Raw genomic sequence first — 14,559 nt, 5'->3', positions numbered from 1 at the left:
TATGCCTCCACACAGAAGACACTCTAGCTGAGAATCGAACGGGACAATGTCTTGCTATGAAGCAACAACACTACCGCAGCACCACCACAAAGAAGATGACCAAGAATAATTGAAAAATATTACGGTAATGCCAACCCCTATAGCAACATAATTCCTTGTTTAATTTAAAATAAATAATCAAATTGGGTTGGGAGGGTGGCCTAATGGTTAAGGTATTTGCCTTACAAACACAAGGTGCAGGGTTTGAGTCTCACAAGGGATAATTGGCTAAGCTTAAAATGGCTCGAAAGGGCAGTTAGCTTAGTACTTAACCTATGAACCTATAAATACCAACTTCCTTTCTGGGCCAGCACATCTCACAATATATGTATCCAAAGTCTGGGAAAGGTGAGAAGCAGCCTTCTTACACATGTACCCAAAGTTTGACTTGACGTTTCATAATATGCAAATCACAAAACATTACTGCTTTCACCTATCAAGCTAGCTACAACCCCTTCCATACTAGACACAGAAGTTTCTCACCTCTGCAAATCAACTGTCCTGCAGCTTTACAGACTTTAAGCATGTATACAGTTCTTAAAGTAACAGCTACTCTTGTTAACCTATATTGTGAACTTCAGAAAAGTACAAAAGTCTATGTAATGTCAAGACTACAGTAAAAAGCAAAAATAAATCCTACCTGAGTTACAGTGTCGTTCTTCAGGGCAGAATTATACTGCAGCTCTGATCGAAGCGGCTCACCACTGGGGAAGGTCAATAACGGAGACTTTGTTGCTATCTCACACACACCCTCATACCACTCCTCAGGCCACAAACCTGGTAAAAGAAAAGCAGGATAGTTAACCTTGCTGTTAACATTTGCCATTCCCACAAAAATAGAGCAATGAAATAAATAAAATATAACATTAATCAATTAATGAATGAATTAATAAAATGTAAAACAAAGAACAGGTACAGAAGCACTGATCTAAAAGCCCATACACCTAAGTGGAAAACAAACTGTTCCATAAGATGTGCAACTTGGAAAACTTGTCTAACTTTTTTGTTCTTCTATTTCATAAGCAAATTTGTGCCTTAATAAGGCTTTACAGGTCTGTTTGCTAACAGAATCCTTAAAAAAAAACTGGTCTGCTCACATTTTCTCTTTTAGCCCTCTCCTCCTCAAGGCAGTACAACTTTCCAACAGTGCACTTTTTCCTGCTGTCACCAAGATAAAGAATTGGACCTCTGTAAGTAAAAGAATAGGCAAAGACAAATGCAAACACCAACAAACTACGTGCCCAACATATGAGCAACACAGTTAACTCAGCATAAAAGTACAAAAATTACAAGTACAAAAAAGTCACTCCATGTGTAGGAAAATAATAGTCTCTAAACGATAATTAAGGGATTTCTGAAAGAAGGTCTCAGAAGGTTAAATGCCCAACAAATTCCATTAATATTAAACAGTGCATCATAAATGGCAGGTAAAATGCACAGAAGTTTTATAGATATACGTACATATTACATATATCATTAAATGTATCCAGGACCATATTCAAATTCAAGTTGTGTATCCACTAATTCCTGAATCATGGAATAAACCAATAACAGATCCAGGTTTTGCCTTCTGGCTTTATCAATGGTAAACAAAGTTATTTACTTGCCATAATGACAGATCAGATGAAAGGACTAAAGCAGACATCACAGATGGGTTACTTGGATACATCTCAGATCAGACTTTGGATCCAGTGCTCAGGCTCCTCCCCTTATCCATAACCCCATGCAATGAGAGTTGCACCTCAGATCAAGTCTGCCCCAACACCAGTGAAAAGGACATTGTCCCCAAAGTGATAAGGCCAAATGTCACATCTTAAGAAAACCAGCTTCCAAAACGAGAAGAGTACACGATCAAGCCAAGGTAGCTCAACACAGTTAATCGAAGAACCATGAGAAAAAAATCTCAAGGAAAGAGGAAGGGAAGTTGAGGAACGACAGAAGCATACAACACAGATCTATCACCATGGCAAGTACTTAACTTTTGTTTCTGATGCTGTCTTCTGTCCCATCCATTCAGGAATGGACGGAGACCCCAGTCACTAACACACTTGGGAAGTCTTATGGAATGATATTCTGGAGCACAGGAAAACCAAAGGAGGCTCTTGACCTTGACTGTAAATCCAATTTATAGTAAGAATTGAAGGTATGAACACTGGTCAAAGTAGCAGCAGCAAAAATGTCATCAAGCGATACCCCAGAAAAAAAAGCTGCATATATAGCCACAGAGTCGAGTGAACCTTGTGAGGTTTGGGTAAGGATAAACCCTTCTCTTTGTAAACATATCAGAGACAATCAGATAACCAGTTAGACAGTATTGCTTTAGATATCACTCTACCAAGCTTTGCTGTGGAAAAGGAGTCAAATAATTGATTAGTCTTTCTAATCTTCTTAGTATGATGCAAACAGCAACAAAGTTGGTGATGTACATCCAGTAAATGTAACAAATTTTTGCCTTTAATGGTGAAATTTGGTAAGAAAATAGGAAGGTTGACAGATTGATTTAGATGGCTTAGTGGTAAACAGGGGTAAACTGATGTGGTTATGGTATGCAAGGTCCTGGGGTTCAAGACCTGCAAGGCTGTTTATTTTCATCACAAAAGGGTTCTCATCCAGGAAAAAAAAAAAGAGGTCATTGTTCCCCTCTACTCAACACTCAGACCCATTATAGAGTACAATGCCCCTTTTGGAATGTACCTCACAAGACATCTGCAGCAGCTAAAAAGGCCACAGAAGTACCTCACAAAGAGGATTACTGGCCTCAAACAGATGCCCTACACTGACCATCTCAAAAAACTCCAGCTTTACTCCGTAGCATATTGCCTACTCTGAGGTGATCTCTCTCTGACATATAAAGCTATGTCAAACCCAGAGCTGTTGGACATGCTACACCTAAAGAAATCCCAATCCCTCCAAGCTACATGCTCTAGGGACCTAAACCTTGTCACCACAAGAAACAGGACATGCTGGAGGGATAGATTCCTGTCCCAGAGACTTCCCATACTCTGGAACAAGCTACCCATCTATGTCAAGCAAAGTTAATCGTTAGCGAACTTTTGGATGGTGCAGTGGTGCAGCAGTAGCATTGTCGTCTCACAGCGAGAGATTCTCTGGTTCGATTCTCGGCTGGGGTGCCTTGTGTGGAGTCTGCATGTCCTCCCTGTGTTCGTGTAGGTTTCTTCCGGGTACTCCGGTTTCCTCCCACATTACAAAGACATGCATCTGAAGCCTTTCTCCCCAGGTCTCCGCTGAAAATTGGCTTTGTTCCAAGTCTGATGTTCCCGGTTAACACATGTTAAATAAATAAAAATTAAAAAAAATGTAAAATTAGCACTCTTCAAGAAAAATCTTGGTGAGTGGATGGGAAATAGGAAATACAGCCCGCTGATCACTTCTGTGGCTCTGCTCGACAGAGGCACAGGAAAATAACTTTCTTGGGTGGCGTAAGCCAGTGACCCTTGTTGGCTAGGCTTACTTAGAGCCTTGGGCCGATAGCCTAGTACCTACCTATGAACCTATAATAAGCTGCCTTCGGAAGGAAGGAATGAAGGATTAGTTTTTAAGAGCAACTCTGTCCTTGAGGAAACACAGATAGGTATGCTCACTAGACAAGGTGTGTAACTCTAAAACCCTCCCATCAGAGGTGTTAGCTATCACAAATAAAGTTTTCCACATCAATAACTTTTAAGTCAACTTTGGTTGCAGGTTCAAAGGGAGAACAGTTAAGGCCTGTAACAAAATGGTAATGACACAGTGAGGGACATGATCTCTAAGTGGAGATCGAAGGAAGGAAGGTACCCCTAAGAAAGGTTTTGAACAGTCTAATGCAAGTGAAGGAAGAATGACTCTGCCCAATAAGAAAGCTGGAGATGGTTGCTAGTTGCACTTTAATAATGGAGTGACTGGCTCCACTGTGAAAGAGAGATGCCAGAAAATACAAAACAGCTGGAAGAGGGGCTAAAAACGATATAGGTTTTTGTTTGAAGGCTGGAAAAGATGATTCCTGAAGGGGGTGTTATGAGTCAAGTGTCCAAGTATAGAACAGTCAGAACATTTGCAACCACTACCATGTATTTGATGAACACCCGAAGGAAGGGTGTGGTGAGACCAAAGGACAGGGTTCTGAACTGGAAACTATTGGCCCCCAGCCTGAAACAGAGAAACCTTCTGCAGCATCTGTCCATTTTTATACTGTAGTATGCATCCTACAAGTCTATCAACCACACCCAGTTGTCCTACCTTAGTAATGGGAGTATGAAGTGTACTGTGACCATCCAGAATTTCTTGTTTCACAGACTTGTTCAAGTGACATTCTTTTCTGGCACTATAAATAATTTTGAGTACACTCCAAATTCTTGCTGGTCTGCTGGGACCTCTTGGATGACTCGATTTTTAGCAGCTTTTCTATTTCTAATGCTGTTGCCTCCCTTTGGGAGGGTGGAACACTGGAAAGTTTCTTTAAATGCACTAGAGGGTACAGAAATGGGATGGAGTAGCATCTGGTTATGATCCTCTGTATGCAGATATCTTGAATGACAGATGTCCAATCTGTGGGGAGCAAGGATAAGTGTCCCTCAACTGCCGCCAGAGTGCAGCAGATGGGTAACCATTCAGAAACACTGATAAGGGCCATCAGAGAATGGACCCAGAAATCCATGGTTTTGCAGGCCACCTCTGCCATGGAGTGATGTCCACCATTAGAGTTGCTCTCTCTGCCTTGTGGGGAATTCTCTCTCCAGGAGTGTCACATACAAACCACTGAGACTTCTAGAATCGCAGTTTCTTCCCTACCTTTTGTGTGTTCTGCAAAATCACATATGTGCATCAAGCATGTCTCTTACCGGTTATACCAGTGCCTGCAGCCCTAGGGGCACATCAAGACATTAGGCAAGGATCAAGGGGCAGCCGAATGAGAGTCCACAGATATTTTTTTATCAGCAGAAAGGGACCCTGAGAGAGATTTGGAGAGCGTTTTGGTCAAATCTCTATAGATGTGAGCAATGTGTGCAAGATAATTCAGTGACCGGACAGAGAAAGTCTCTGATAAACAGTCTTGCTTCTCAAATCTCTCCAATCCCCAAGACTCCTTGCTAAGGAGATGCACAGTGGAACTCTTCAGCCAATTCCTTCTCGGTGACCACCACCACAGTATCAATGGCCAGACCCTTGCTCCAATAAGGCAGTCTTTTGGTGAAACCACGTATTTATGGAATTATGTGGGATAGACTCAGTCATGCCTAGGTCCTTCCATGCCCATTTACAGATTAAATCCACCATCTCGGCCATGGGGGGATGTGGCACTCGAAGTATATGGGCCAGCCCCAAAAGCTTCAAGAAATACTGACTCCTCTGGAGACAGAACTTCTGAGGACCACCCCCCCCCTTTCTGTCAGAGTAGTTCTAGTATTTTGCTGAATGAAACATCCTCAAGGAGAGATCTCAGGGACTCCTCCTCTTCCTCAACAAAGTCTGAATCTTCAGTTAGGGACTCCTGCAGGGAATCAGTGTGCCTCCTTTGGCATTTATACCTCTGCAGAACCTCCTCAGTGGGATGCTCTGGGGAGGACTCGGAATCTGACTGGGGTCCTTAACGTGGATGGATTCAAGAGTTTTGGAAACTGGATGTCCCAACATGATAAACATAGTGCAAGATCAGGACCCAGGTTAATCCTGTGGGGGATGAATGGATCCGAACTTAAGAAGGAAGTCTGCTCCCTAGAATGACAAAGAACTCTCTTAAAAGCCTTGAAGGCAGACCATGAGACATAACCAGAAATCCTTTCAACAGGAAGAGCTGGGCACCCAATCAGGATTCGTCTTGAAATCCAGCTCGGCTCAGTTCCAAAGCAGATGTTGGAGCCGAGCTATCCAATGCCAAAATTCTGAGGCAAAGGGACTGCTCTGAGAGTCTGAATCAAGTCTGCCCCCCAGGTCCGACACAGCACTCAGCGCCACCCACAGCCACCCAGATCTGAGATATTTCCTGAGCAGAAGATGACCACGTCTTTGGATCCACCATGGACATACCTCATGGTATGCTCAGACCTAACAGCCCTGATTCCAAAGGACAGATCAAGGAAGCAAAAATAATCTGATGAGAGGAAGGAACCATTTCTCTGGCTCCAACAGAGACTGTAACTGGAAACCCCCCAGTTGGATTTGGATCCTGGCCAACTTCCTCATCATCCTATCCATGTCAGCTTCTGAAAGACTCCTGGAGGACCACACTGAGTGGAGAGAAGAAGCTGTGGAAGAAGGTTTAGAGATCCAATGGAGAGGCCTCTCCTGAAGAATTGGGGAATCTCAACTACGGTGACATTGGCTCCAGTGAAAATCATGGCTCTGGTAAGGGAGGAGTACCAGATCCAGTAATAACAGGATCTGACACAAAAGTTAGATCTGAAGGCTTTGAAATTTGTGGTGCTGGAGTGCAAGAAGGGGAGCAATCTGGGGAATGCTTTTCTGGTTTCTTGGATTTTTCTTTTTCTTGACTTTCTCATGACTCTTCAACTTTCGATCTATCAGAAGGTTTCTTACCCAAAGGATTAGCAGTAGAAGAGGTAAAGAAGTGAACAGGGGGGACTTCCCCCACAGAAGCAAAGAGAAGCTCCTTAATAACCAGTTTGTTTCTCCTCTTTAGTAATACTCTAAGCCCAAAAGCCACACAAATACTACACTGTTCATTCAGATGGGCGACCTCCAAACAACAGATGCACTTTGCATCTGTGTTCGATTTTGGTATTTTCTGACTGCAAGCCACATATATTTTGAAGCACGAAGGTTTGTCAGACATAACTGAAAATCCACTCAAGTCCTATATGATCCAAATAATAACAATAAGAAAAAGAACAAGAAAAAATATATAGAAAGATAAACAATTACACCATAACAACCACACTGCACACCTTAACTGAAAAAACTATGTCCATCCTAAACATACACACTAAATATATAACCAAGTTATACTAAACTATAACTACAATAATAAGGTGCCAGAAGTGAACTAAGAAGGCTAACAGAAAAAAGGTTTCTTTTATTTTTATATCAGGGTAAGGGGAGATGCCAGAGCTCTGGCTTCAAAGTCTGAGAGTGGCCAAAGTCAGATCTGAGACTGATCCGATAACACATTCATTGAGGAACAGATGGAAGAGACATCAGATCAGTATTTTTGTCATTTTAGTTCGGTTCCAATGCTTCTGATGGGGCCAGTGAAATGTTTTGATGTACTGAGTGCTGACGGGTCCTGACACTGCCAAGCAATACAGTTCTCATATACCATTAACCTCCTTTTCCCCATTTTCAACATGGGATTAAGGTGCTGCACCAGCTGTTACCACCTCTCGATTCAGTGCCACTCTCCAACTTTCTTTGACAGTCATGTTTGCAGACAGACAGGGCAGATGAGTAAAGCTCCCACATGTTAATGAGTTGCGTCATGTGCCAAGGGTTCATGGTTTGAATCTTTTCACCTTCATTTACCTACTAAGTGACCTTCAGCAAGTCACTTAATCAAGCAGTAATTTGGAGCAACTAGGAATTAGGGCTAGGTTCTTTCATGCTTGACTGTCAAAGGTCTGCTCTCATGCAATTCATCCATCTTTTGGGGAGGCATCTTCATTTCTTCTTTCTGCCGCTCCAAAATCTGCTCTCCTGCACGTGATCAAACTAATGTAAATCTGTTCTCCTTGACCTTCCATGCAACTGGGGTTACTTTGGCTTTTGCTCTGATATCCTTGTTTCTTTATCTGTCCTACAGTGTGCATCTTACTGCCTAAGGCACTTATTTTCCATCACTTTGAGCTTCCTCAAATGCTGCGCCTTCAGTGCCTAGATCTCTATGTCATACAGAAGCACTGGTCATGCCACTGTTTCCCGCAACACACTTTTCAGCTTTTTTGGCATTCATCTGTCATATAGTAACATAGTAACCCTGACACTGTGCCAGTTGGCTATGGTACCTCTGATTCTAGCTTTGGCCTCCTCATTTAGACTTCTTTGCTCCACCTTCGGTCCCAGATACCTGAAGCAGATAAATCTGTTCCACCCTTTCCTGCTCTACATCAGTTTTCAGCTTCTTCCAATTTCCTCATTTGTTGCCACAATGACTGTTGTGTCTCAACTCAGTTTCATCACCCAATGTGCCTTCAGTTTAGCATTCCAATGCCCTATCATTTGCTGAAGTTCCTGTTCAGAGTCCGCTTGTAATGCATTATCATCATCATCAACTGCATACAGGAACTTTGTTGATCTGCCCTACTGGCCTGTTTTCTAATGTAGTCCATCATCAATATGAACATCAATGGACTCAGACCTGAACTCTGATGCACACCCACTCCCACTGGTGTGAATCTAAACACTGTTCATACTTGTGCCATTAGGTCCTTCTATATAGCCCGCACAAATTCTACCAATGTTTATGGGACTTCAAATCATCACAGGACTGCCCAAATCAGCTTTCTTGGGGCTAAACATGCCCAGTTGGACTCTTTCTTCATTTGCAGCATCTTTGAAATGTTGGCTGTGCTACATCCTGATAAGAATCAGAAATATTCAACTCTCATCTTACTTTCTTATAATACTCTACATATTAATTATCAATCTCACTCTTCAGCACTTTCATAAATTGTGACAAGAGTTTGATACCTCTGTACTGCGCAGGAGAATATCCCTTACTTACTTTTACACTGGTACAAGACTGATTTATTCTCGATTCACCTGGAAAAGCCTTTTTCCCCATATCAAAAGTACCCCAAGAGACATTTCTCCCCCAACTCACCCGATATCTTGATCATGTCTCCCAAGACTTCATCTGGGCTCACCACTTTCCTTGACTTCATTTTCCTTATTGCTTTACACACTTCTTCTAGCGTGGACTCCTTCCTCTTTCATCAAAGGCAGGGTACTGGGGCAGTACAACTTCTGTGGGATACTCTTTACTCGGAAGCTGCTGGAAGTGCTCCTTACAGTTACTTTTGACGTTATGTGGACTAGTGAGCAGACTGTTACTAGCATCCCTTATGAACAGCATTTCATTCCTATCTTCTTTATCTTTTTGTCACTGCCTTATTTATTTACATTTGTTTACTGGCAGTGTTCGACTGAGATAAAAAGGCCCATTTTCAGCAGAGGCCTGGGGAGAGAAGCTCCCAGACGCATAGTAAACAGTGTTACCATAGATTGTAAAAAAAATAACAGGTTACATAGTAGAACAGTGAATGCAACGGACATGAAAAGAACAATAACAAGTAACAGTAATACAAATAATGCAGTAACAAGTGGGATTAATACAAGAAATGCAGTAAACATAGTAGCCGCTCATATCAGACATTATAATTATAGGTCATTGAATGCAAAACAACAAAAATAAAACATTTTTTTTTTTCTTTTACAACCCAAGAGCTTCTTTGTGCCATCTGTTAATTCACTTTACATAAGGTAGTAGAGCTTCCCTAATGCCTTAATCTTTGGTACTACATATATACTCTCAATCTCTATGTTAGCCATCTAGTTTCTTCATAGTCTGGTCTGTTTTTTTTGTCTCCCACGTTTTATGCATGACACCTTTCTTTTGGGAACTTCTTTGACTTCTGCATTTCACCACCAGCTTTCCTGCGGTAGGTTATTTGCATACCTGGTTCATTAACATACTTGTTCGATTGTCTTCACACATGCCATTTTGAAATGTTGCCATTCTTCTTCAGCTCCACTTACTTCCTCTTCTTTCTGAGGTGCTAGGGCCCTGAATATTTTTTCAACTCCTGTGCTTTCATGCCAAATAATTTCCAGGTCTTCAGTCTAGTCTCTGACTACCTTGGCACCTTCGATGACCACTGCTTATTGCCAATTGTGCCCACAAGTGGTTTATGCTGAAAGCTGAGAGCTTCACTAGAGATGACTGTGCAATTTCTGATTCCACCCCAGTGCTCTTTACTTACTGGGAGGATCTCTACCTGACTTGCAAGTTGATCACTACTTATGTGATCTTATGATCATCTCTCTTGATGAACCATGTGTTAGCCACATCAAGTCATTTACAAGACAGAAGTCTAGAATGCACTCCCCCCTTTACTAATGTTTCCTTACCCATGTGGGCCAAGGCAATTCTTACATTCTCTTCTACTGGTGCCAATTTGAACATTCAGGTTCCCATTATCAGCACCAGCTCATTTTGTCTCATTACATCTAAGAGATCCTGCAACTGCTGCATGAATACCCTTCTTCCATGCCATCACAACCCTCCTGTGGGGAATAAGCTTATATTATGAATAAATCTCAGTCCTGATACTTGGAGTCTGCCTGCCAGGAGTCTGTCACCAATTCGCCTGACAGACTTCATTGTCTTCAGAAGAGTCTCTCGCTCTCTCTTTCTTTCTCCATAGTTCCCAAACCATTTCTAATCGATCCTCCTCCTGAGTAGTAGATGCTGAATACCAGGCCAAGTGACTCTGCTGCACTGCCCTCCTACCTTGTCACCTAGAAACACAGGATGTCCAGCATTCTCTTTACCATCAGGCTGAATATTTCCACTCTGCATCCTGTCACTGAACTTGTTTTCAGGGTAGCAAACTTTAGTTAATTTTTGGCAGGTTCATTGGTTTTATTTTTATGTCCAGCAAAGCAATCTCAGATAACCAAGGATGGACAACTGAAGATTGCAAGGTTAGCAGCTTACTGACACAGGGTTGTTGGGCTTTACTGCAGGCACACAGATCCAGCTCACTGTTAGCTGGGGTCCTTGTCACAGGTCAAAGTACTCATCCATTTTTTACAACATTATCTAGAACAAATATTTACACTGCCACATGACCAGCCCTGACAAAGCATTTAGGTTGTGGTGCACAGTCTCCTATCAAGAGGAAACAAAATGCCTAAAGTGACTGGTCTACACAACTTGTCCCCAACAGATAACCACCTAGAGATTGAGTGGATGCCCACACACTCAAGCAAACATATGTTGATAAGACAAACTGCAGACTTTCTAAAATGTCCCACTGAAGCAGTTTGTGAATTGTGCCACATTCAGAAAGATGTAGCTGAGACTGAATGCTTTTTCAAAACGTCCAGTTATTCCTAATCAAATAAAACCAAGTTCAAAATTTTAAAAGACAAACTTAAGAATTGGAAAATGTACAGTAACATTAACAGAAACATTTTTTTTTTAAATAAGACCAGTATATTTTCCAAGTCCAAAAAAAATAAGAAAAAGTATGAAAATGTGACTAGAGGATACAAAATACCTGCATAAACTTCAGACTCTCTTTAAAGAGAGTAAAGAGTTAAGGAAACATCTGATTTATATCATATTCCAACCAGAATAGAGCATACGGAGTTACACAGCTTGATGTAACTCGAGACTAAAATGACTTAAAGTTTGACTTATGAAACTGCAGTGGGCCAAGAGAGAATGTTCATGCAGTGAGTGATCAATGACTAGTGTGTAGGAATTTGTATGACCAGCAACCCTATCCTTTCATCCTTCAACAATCCAGCCAGGTCAGAAAAGAATGAAACAAGTCTTAGAGTAGTAAGCAACTTTCAAAGGCTGAACACACAGCATACATCACAAACATTGCTAAACATCACAGAACTGTGTAAAAACAGACACAAAGTAAAAGAGCACACTGGAGAAAAAAGCAATATGTTCATAGGTTGGTACTAGGCTATCAGCCCTAGGGCCTATACAAGCCTAGCCATAACAATTCCCTGGCTATTTCTTCCCACATTATTTACTTTCCTGGACCCCTGTCTAGCAGGGCGACTGACGTGATCCCTGGGGTGAATTTCCTTTCTCACATCCAATCGTCAAGGTTCCTCTTGAAGAGGTCCAAAGAGGCACTCTGCTTGACATGTATGGGCAATCTATTCCAGAGTCTGGGGAGTCTCTGGGTCTGGAACCTATCCCTCCAGCATGTTTTGTTTATTGTGATGACAAGGTTTAGATCCCTGGAGCGTGTAGCTCTGAGGGATTGGGATTTCTTTAAGTGTAGCATGTCCAACAGCTCTGGGTTTGACATGGCCTTGTATGTTAAGCAGAGATCGCCTCTGAATAGACGATATGCGACAGAGTATAGCTGGAGTTTTTTAAGGCGGTCAGCATAGGGCATCTGCTTTAGGCCTGTGATTCTTTTAGTGAGGTATTTCTGAGGCCTTTCCAGTTGTTGCAGATGTCTTGAGAGGTACATACCAAATGGGGCGTTGTATTCTATAATGGGTCTAATGAGGGATGAGTACAGTGGGACAATGACCTCCTTTTTTCTGGATGAAAAGCCCTTTGTGATGAGGTGTGGCACATAGAAGGATTTCCTGACTGTTGTGGCGATGTGGTTATCGAACTTGAGACCACTGTCCACCTGTGTCCCTAAGTCTCTTATCACACTTTCTGTGTTTAGTGTACTGCCACCTATATGGTAATTCATGGATACATGTTTTTTCCCAAATGGGATAACAATACATTTCTTGGCATTGAGCTTGAGCCCATGGCTCTGGCACCAAGCATCTGTTTCTGTAAGGCCCTTTTGTAGAGTATCCACATCATTTGGGGATTCAATAATGGCTCCCAGTTTGCAGTCATCTGCAAACTTTGTTAGCCTGAGTCCCTTAGTGTTGACCTGTACTTCAGAGAAGTAGATGCCAAACAAGAGTGGCCCCAGGACTGAACCCTAAGGTACTCCACTTGTCACTTGTCTGGAGCTGGATTTGGAGTCGGCTACTTTTACAGTGTGGGTTCTATCAGTAAGCCATTTAGCAACCCATTGGGTGACATAGGGATTAATGCCCAACTTAGTAAGTTTATCTATGATTCCAGAGTGGGGTATGGTGTCAAATGCCTTGGCAAGGTCTAGATAGGCTGTGTGGACCACCTTACCCTTGTCCATGGCTCTGGAGACTGATTCAAAGAAGTCAATAAGGTTCAGGAGACAAGATCGGCCCTTCACAAACCCAAACTGGGTGGGGTCCAGTGTTTGAAGGTTGCCAATGTCTTTGTTTATAAGTTCCATGATAATACGCTCCATGGCCTTGCAGATGAGGCTTGTCAGACTGATGGGACGGTAGTTTCCGGGATCCAAGGTGGATCCCCTTGTGGATTGGGATAACTGTAGCTCTGCGCCACTCAGTGGGCACGAAACCTGAGGTGAGGCTATGATTAAACATGACACTTAGGTGAGGTGCCAGTTCATATTGTAGTTCATGTAGTACACAGCCCGGGATGTCATCTGGTCCCATGGATGCTGTATTCTTGGCTTTAGAGAGTGCGTTTTGTACCTGTGTGGCTGTTATTACTGGAATTTGGCAATCTTCTGGTATTGAGATGGGCCATTTAGGGGGTGAGACGGGGGTGAAGTTGGCACTGAATCGATCTGCCAGGATATTGGCAATATCCTTTGGATCAGTATATTTAATGCCATTCTGTTTTAGATCTGAGCATAGCCATTTAGATTCTTGACATAGTTATAGAATGCTTTGTGGTTGTCTTTGGAATCTTTGGCAATTTTATTTTCGTAACTAGCTTTGGAGGATTTTATGAGGCATCTCAGTTTCTTACTGAGGCTAGTAAGGGAGTTTTTTGCATCCTGGGATTTTTCTCTTTTCTGCAAAAGTTTCTTCCTTTTGTTGTAAAGTTTGTTTATGGCAGGGGACATCCAGATTGGCTTCCTTTTTTTGGATGAGAGCATTTTGGTTCTATTTGGGATGGCACAATTCATGCATGAGTGGATGTGCTCGTACAGTGTCTTAGTGTAGGACTCAGCAGTTGAACTTTCAGTTCCCGTCTGCATGGGTGTCATGAAGTTTGTCACTTCTGACTTGAGTAGCATGAAGTTGGCTTTGGAGAAGTTTTTTATGGTGGTTTCTTTACTGGGGGTGGGATGTGGATGTTAAGGGTGATTAGCTTATGGTCAGACCTGACTAACGAGGGGGTGACCATAGGTATGAAGCATTGATTTCCCATGTTGGTAATGACCAGGTCTAGGATATTGGAGCCCCTGGTGGGACTATGGATTAGTTGATCCAGGGCGTTGGAATTTATGAATTCCAAGAACCGTTGCGCAAAGGTGTTGGGACATGAGTAGTTTTCCCAGTTAATGGCAGGGTAGTTAAAATCACCCAGTATTAGGGTGTGACAAAGTAGTTGATAATGAAAGAAAAGACTGAAGAGGAGCACACAGCATGATTCATCACAGAGGTCTGCAACAATAACATTAGTAAATGAATAATTAAAGACAACATAAAAATAAAGAACATTTCCAAAGACCTCAGAAAAAAGCTATATTCTTTCTGTGTGTTAATGACCATCAGACAGCTAGGAGGCTCCAAACAAAAACACCTGCCTTTAGCTACACATTGCAAGACTTGGAAACAGGAAAGGTGGCCAATTAAACGGCTTCTCAACTCTTAAGTTTGTTGTATGAGTAATGTGGAAACCTTTTGAACATATCCAGAAACCACCTCATCCACATTACATATATGCAAGAAAAATCTACCAGAGTAGGGATCTGGAGGAAGGAAAAAAACGTGGAAAAACAC

The 14,559-nt window shown here is 42.1% G+C and overlaps 1 protein-coding gene across 1 annotated transcript in view; it reads right to left on the bottom strand.

The window, feature by feature from the left end:
- The window catches only part of PI4KA (phosphatidylinositol 4-kinase alpha), a gene marked incomplete at its 5' end in the record, with an annotated part of 2,160,482 nt that overhangs the window by 1,353,533 nt on the left and 792,390 nt on the right, over window positions 1-14,559 (bottom strand). Inside the window, 1 exon segment of the mRNA XM_044068731.1 lies at window positions 680-816. Coding sequence (XP_043924666.1) covers window positions 680-816 — 137 coding nt within the window.

The sequence above is a fragment of the Protopterus annectens genome, chromosome 4.part0 (genome assembly GCF_019279795.1).
Source record: "Protopterus annectens isolate FY-2018-M chromosome 4.part0, PAN1.0, whole genome shotgun sequence".
Lineage (NCBI taxonomy): Eukaryota > Metazoa > Chordata > Ceratodontiformes > Protopteridae > Protopterus > Protopterus annectens.
This window is presented reverse-complemented; position numbering and strand designations above follow the sequence as displayed.